Here is a 5,000-nt window from a genome sequence, read left to right as displayed (position 1 = left end):
GGGGAGGTGGGGGCGGCCAGGGTCACTGGCCAAAGAATGAAGCCAAGAACATCAATTCTGTTCCTTTCTTTAGCTTCTCTCGCCTCTATTGAGGAGTCAAGGTTTGAGTCAGCCCACTGCCTTTCTGCCCGTGTTCTACCTTTCAATCTGCTGCACTTCTGCCATTCAATTCTCTCCTATAGAGCAACGCTTTTAAAAACCATTACCTATCTGTTAAGAAAACAGCAGGAGGACCTAAACCAGAGTTCAAAGACGAAAAACAAAACCAGAGAATTCATTTTCACAAGACCCTGGCTGGCACACACACACACACACCTACACAGTCCTTACAAAGGCACACCACACACCCACCCACTCACACCCACAAAAAAAAAATACAATTTATCCACAGGATTAAAGGAGCTTCACATGACATTTTCACTGTCCTACAGCATATAATGATCTTGAAAAATCGTAGGGATTGTGGTTTAAAAGAAATCTCCATCACGGTTTCGGTTGGAAATGGTATTAATGTATCGATTTCTCCTGGCTGGTACACCCACGCTGTAAGTAAGCAAATTAAAACTATCCGTCGCAAATTGTATTATTAGTTATGTTCACTTGACATGTGGGGATCTTATCTCAAACATCTGGATAGCAGATTTCATGATGGAAGCTGGCTAGTATCAATGGCTAATACTAGAGAACACATGTAAACAAAGCTCATTGCAATAGCAATTTCCACTCATGGCCAGAGGGGGAGCCAGATTTAATGTGTGGCTCCTTTATCTCTGGGAGAAGTGGGGCGTTTTATTAGAGATGGAAACCCTCGCCAGTGGAGTGCCAGAATCTCTCTCTCTCTCTCTCTCTCTCTCTCTCGCACACGCACACACACATCATCACTGATCCAACTAAATAAACACACACACACAGATGCACACACACACAAGCAATATAGAACAGGTGGTGTTTAATCGCATTCTGCCCTGTGGGGACTGGCTTCCTTTCCCATCCCATCAACCAATTAATACTGTGTCATCTGAGCCAATTCAATAACACAGCAATGCTGTTTTTGTGTGTGTGTGTGTGTGTGTGTGTGTGCGTGTCTGAGGATCAAAAACATATCGGACTTAGCGTGCAAAGAGCACGATAACACAAAGAAATACTACAATTAACATTGCAAATTAAGGCTAAAAATGGACATGGTATTTCAATGACAGATCTTGCGTACACGGCAATGAAACACATCGTGCTTCACTCAGCGGCCAAAGAGCCTTTCAATCTGAGCGGTCCTGAGAGGTTTGACAGCTTGCTCTCCGTGCCCCTTGTGCGCTTCATAATAAACACCATATGGTTCAATCAAAAATAAGAGAGCGTAATACTGCAAAACCAGGGCACGAAGAGGGCGCTTTCAAACCATCCCTCAATAAAGCCGGTACCAAACAGTGCGATCAAGAGAGCCTAATACGATAAAGGATCCGCGAATGACGTTTGATTTATTTATTGATTTATTTTTTTTACCTCAAACTCGAACTTGGAGCTGCCGAAATTGGTCCTCTGTTTCTGCCAGAAGTTGTCTGGTTTGATGATGAGGGCGACGTGGATGCAGCAGGGGAAGGACTCCTGCAGGATCTTCAGTAGAGGCTTGATGCTGTCCCACTTGGACCCTCGCATGTCCACAATGACGGTGAAGCCATGCTTACACACCTCCTCACTGAGAGAGAGAGAGAGAGAGAGAGGGGAGGTGAGGCGAGGGAGGGAGGGAGAGAGAGAGGGGAGGGGAGGGAGAGAGAGAGAGAGAGAGAGAGAGAGAGAGAGAGAGAGAGAGGGAGAGGGAGGGAGGGAGAGAGAGAGGGGAGGGAGAGAGAGATTAATGTCCACAATACCCACAGAGGAAAAAAGCAGGAGCAGAAGAGAGAGAGAGAGAGAGAGAGAGAGAGAGAGAGAGAGAGGGAGGGAGGGAGGGAGCGAGGGGGAGGAGATAGAGAGAGAGAAAGAGAGTGGGGGGGGGTAGAGAGAAATATCCAGATTGGAGGGAGGGAGGAAGAGAGATAGGGAAAGGGAGGGAAGAGAATCACAACAAAACCATGGTGTGACGCATTTTCTATACTGTGAAAAGCACAGATCAGCAGTTAACACGCTAACAGATCAGCAACAACCTACGCTGATTCTAACGAAGACTTAATAACAATAATAATAATAATAAATAACAGCAAAAAACAGCCATAGGAAGGCATCCCTGGGTCAGTCTGTTACTCTAAATGTTGTTTACCACGGTAATTAATTCCCCCTGCATCACACTGACACTTCTCTACAAGAAAATATGACTGAATCTACCCTTCCCTCCTTTTCTTTATTTGTCTTTCTCTCTCTCTCTCTCTCTAACCATCCATCCATCTAACATTCCTGCATTTCTCTCACTATTCCAACTGTCTTTTTCTTCTCTTTTTTTTTGGAATTGTTTATCGCTCTCCTTCTGTCAGTCCCTCCTTCACTCTCTATACCTCCCCCTCATTTCATCTCTCTGAGTCGTGAGTGTTGTCTGTCTGTCTGTCTGTCTGTCTGTCTGTCTGTCTGTCTGTCTGTCTGTCTGTCTGTCTGTCTGTCTGTCTGTGTGTGTGTCTGTCTGTGTGTGTGTGTGCGCGTGTGTGTGTGTCTGTCTGTCTGTGTGTGTGTGTCTGTCTGTCTGTCACCTCCACGCAGCCTGCAGGTGTTGAACAGCTGAAAATAGAACAGCATCTGAACAACCACAACAAGCAGAGAGAGAGAGAGAGAGAGAGAGAGAGAGAAGGGGGGGGGGAGAGAGAGACTGCAACTACAGAAGAGATGGACAGACAGAGAGAGAGAAACAACAAAAACATAGATCTGCAGAGAGAAACGCAGGAGAGAAATCCAATACGAGAACCAATATCCCATATATCTACAGGAGACAGAGAGAGAGAGAGAGAGAGAGAGAGAGAGAGAGACCTCTAGGCTAGAGAAACCAACAGGAATGGAGAGGAGAGAGAGCAGGGATATATTTACCTAGGAGGTGATGAGAGCTGCAGTGTTCGGGTTTACTCATCCGCAGCAAACACAACCACCCCTGGACCGCCTCTGCTACTGCGACACTTTGTTTTGCTTTCACACTCGCCACACACACCCACCCACCCACACACACACTCGTCTGCGCCTGCGTGCGCGCTCTCTCTCTCTCTCTCACTCACTATCTCTCTCCTCCCCCCCCCCCCCCCCCCCCCCCCCCCGTCTCTCCCTCTCCCTCTCTCCCCCCGTTTCTCCCTCTCTCTCTCTGTTTTAATCCCTCTCTTTATCCCTCTCTCTCTCTCCTTCACTTCCTTTCTCTTTCCTTGCTGTCCCTCGCTATCGCTTGTTCTCTCTCAATCCCTCGCTTTCCCGCCCCTCCTACTCTTCCCCCTCTCTCTCTCTCTCCCCCTCTCTCTCCCTCCCTCCCTCCCTCTCTCTCTCGTGTGATGGAGTGTGGAGGAAGGGTTCTGGCAGCAGAGAGCTGCAGCAGGTTTTCTGACCCACAATATCATCACGCTCTCTCCTCTCACATGTTCCCCTCTTTTCATCCCTCTCTTCATCCCTCTCTCTCTCTCCCCCTCTTCCCTCCCCCTTTTTTCTCACGTGTTTAGTTATGGCTCTCATCCTCTACTGTTTATGTGTGTGTGTGTGTGCGTTCATGCTTTTCTTCGCACAGACACATTATCATCTCGAACACAAACCCAGACCCATGTACACCCAGACACACACACACACACACACACACACACACACACACACACACGTACCTGGGGATGCCAGCGAGGTAGGCTACGAGACGCCGTAGGTCCTCCTGACGTATTCTGTCGTGATTACTACGTGAAGGAAACGTTAACACTGGACCGCCGCGCTTGTCTCTGCCCCCTGTGGATCACACACACACACACACACACACACACACACAAATGTTAAAGCAGAGTCACACACACACCCACATTCCTACACACACACCCACACGTTAAAGCAGAGTCACCCACACCCACAGAAATGTTAAAGCAGAGTCATACACACCCACACCATACAAAGGCAGGTAGACAAACAATAATAAAAAAAAAAATTATATTGTATACAACTATACGTGTTTTTACGGTTGATTAGGGGTCATATCTGGTAGCTTGTAAATGTCCAAACGATAGGCAGTAGGACTAAGGGGTGTGTGTGTGTGTGTGTGTGTGTGTGTGTGGTGTGTGTGTGTGTGTGTCCATGAGTGAAACATGGGATGGGAGAGTCTAAGCCTATAGGATGGTGCTGCTGTCTGGGTCATTGGAACAAACCTGGAGGACACACACATATGTCTACATAGAATAATATAGTGGTATATTAGGACTGGAAGATAGAATATAGAATCCATCTTTCAGTAAACACGTTTGGCTGGATATCTCTCTCTCTCTCTCATTTTTATTTCAAAGGCAATTACTTTGCCAGCGTGCATCGGATGTGGTCATGACAGTAACTCATCTATATGGCAACGCTGCCCTCTCTCTCTCTTATATATATATATGGAAACTCTGCCCCCTATCTCTCTCTCTGAGTCACTGTCCTGGTCATTATGGTCTGTCTCTGACCTTGGCAACGCACAGGAGCAAAATGGACCCACGTGCACACACACACACACACACACACAGACACACACGTACATACACACACGTACACACACACACACACACACACACACACACACACACACACACACACACACACACAAACACAAACACACACACACGTACACACACACGTTCCAATTCAGCTCTTACTCTGTTCGCTATGGCTTAGACGCTCACACACACATGCACGCACGCATGCACACTCACTCACACGCACACTCACACGCACTCACGCTGAATAATCCTTTTGTATGTTCCATAAATAATCCTATGAATGGTTTGGCAGTAATTGTAGCGTTTCATAACCTCTCCTTCACCTCTCTTAAGTGTTCTTTGGACCTACTCTCACCCCTTGGGTCTGGGTATGTGTGGCTG

At 47.2% G+C, this 5,000-nt stretch overlaps 1 protein-coding gene across 1 annotated transcript in view; it reads right to left on the bottom strand.

The window, feature by feature from the left end:
* Positions 1 to 5,000, bottom strand: part of LOC310812058 (triple functional domain protein-like) — a 56,766-nt gene that overhangs the window by 31,331 nt on the left and 20,435 nt on the right. The window contains exons 4-5 of the mRNA XM_083680459.1: positions 3,771 to 3,885; positions 1,501 to 1,693 (exon numbers count right to left, since the gene is read on the bottom strand). Of these exons, the coding sequence (XP_083536585.1) occupies positions 1,501 to 1,693; positions 3,771 to 3,885 (308 nt within the window). The remainder of the gene's footprint in view (positions 1 to 1,500; positions 1,694 to 3,770; positions 3,886 to 5,000) is intronic.

The sequence above is a fragment of the Argentina silus genome (genome assembly GCF_951799395.1).
Source record: "Argentina silus genome assembly, chromosome: 11".
Lineage (NCBI taxonomy): Eukaryota > Metazoa > Chordata > Actinopteri > Argentiniformes > Argentinidae > Argentina > Argentina silus.
This window is presented reverse-complemented; position numbering and strand designations above follow the sequence as displayed.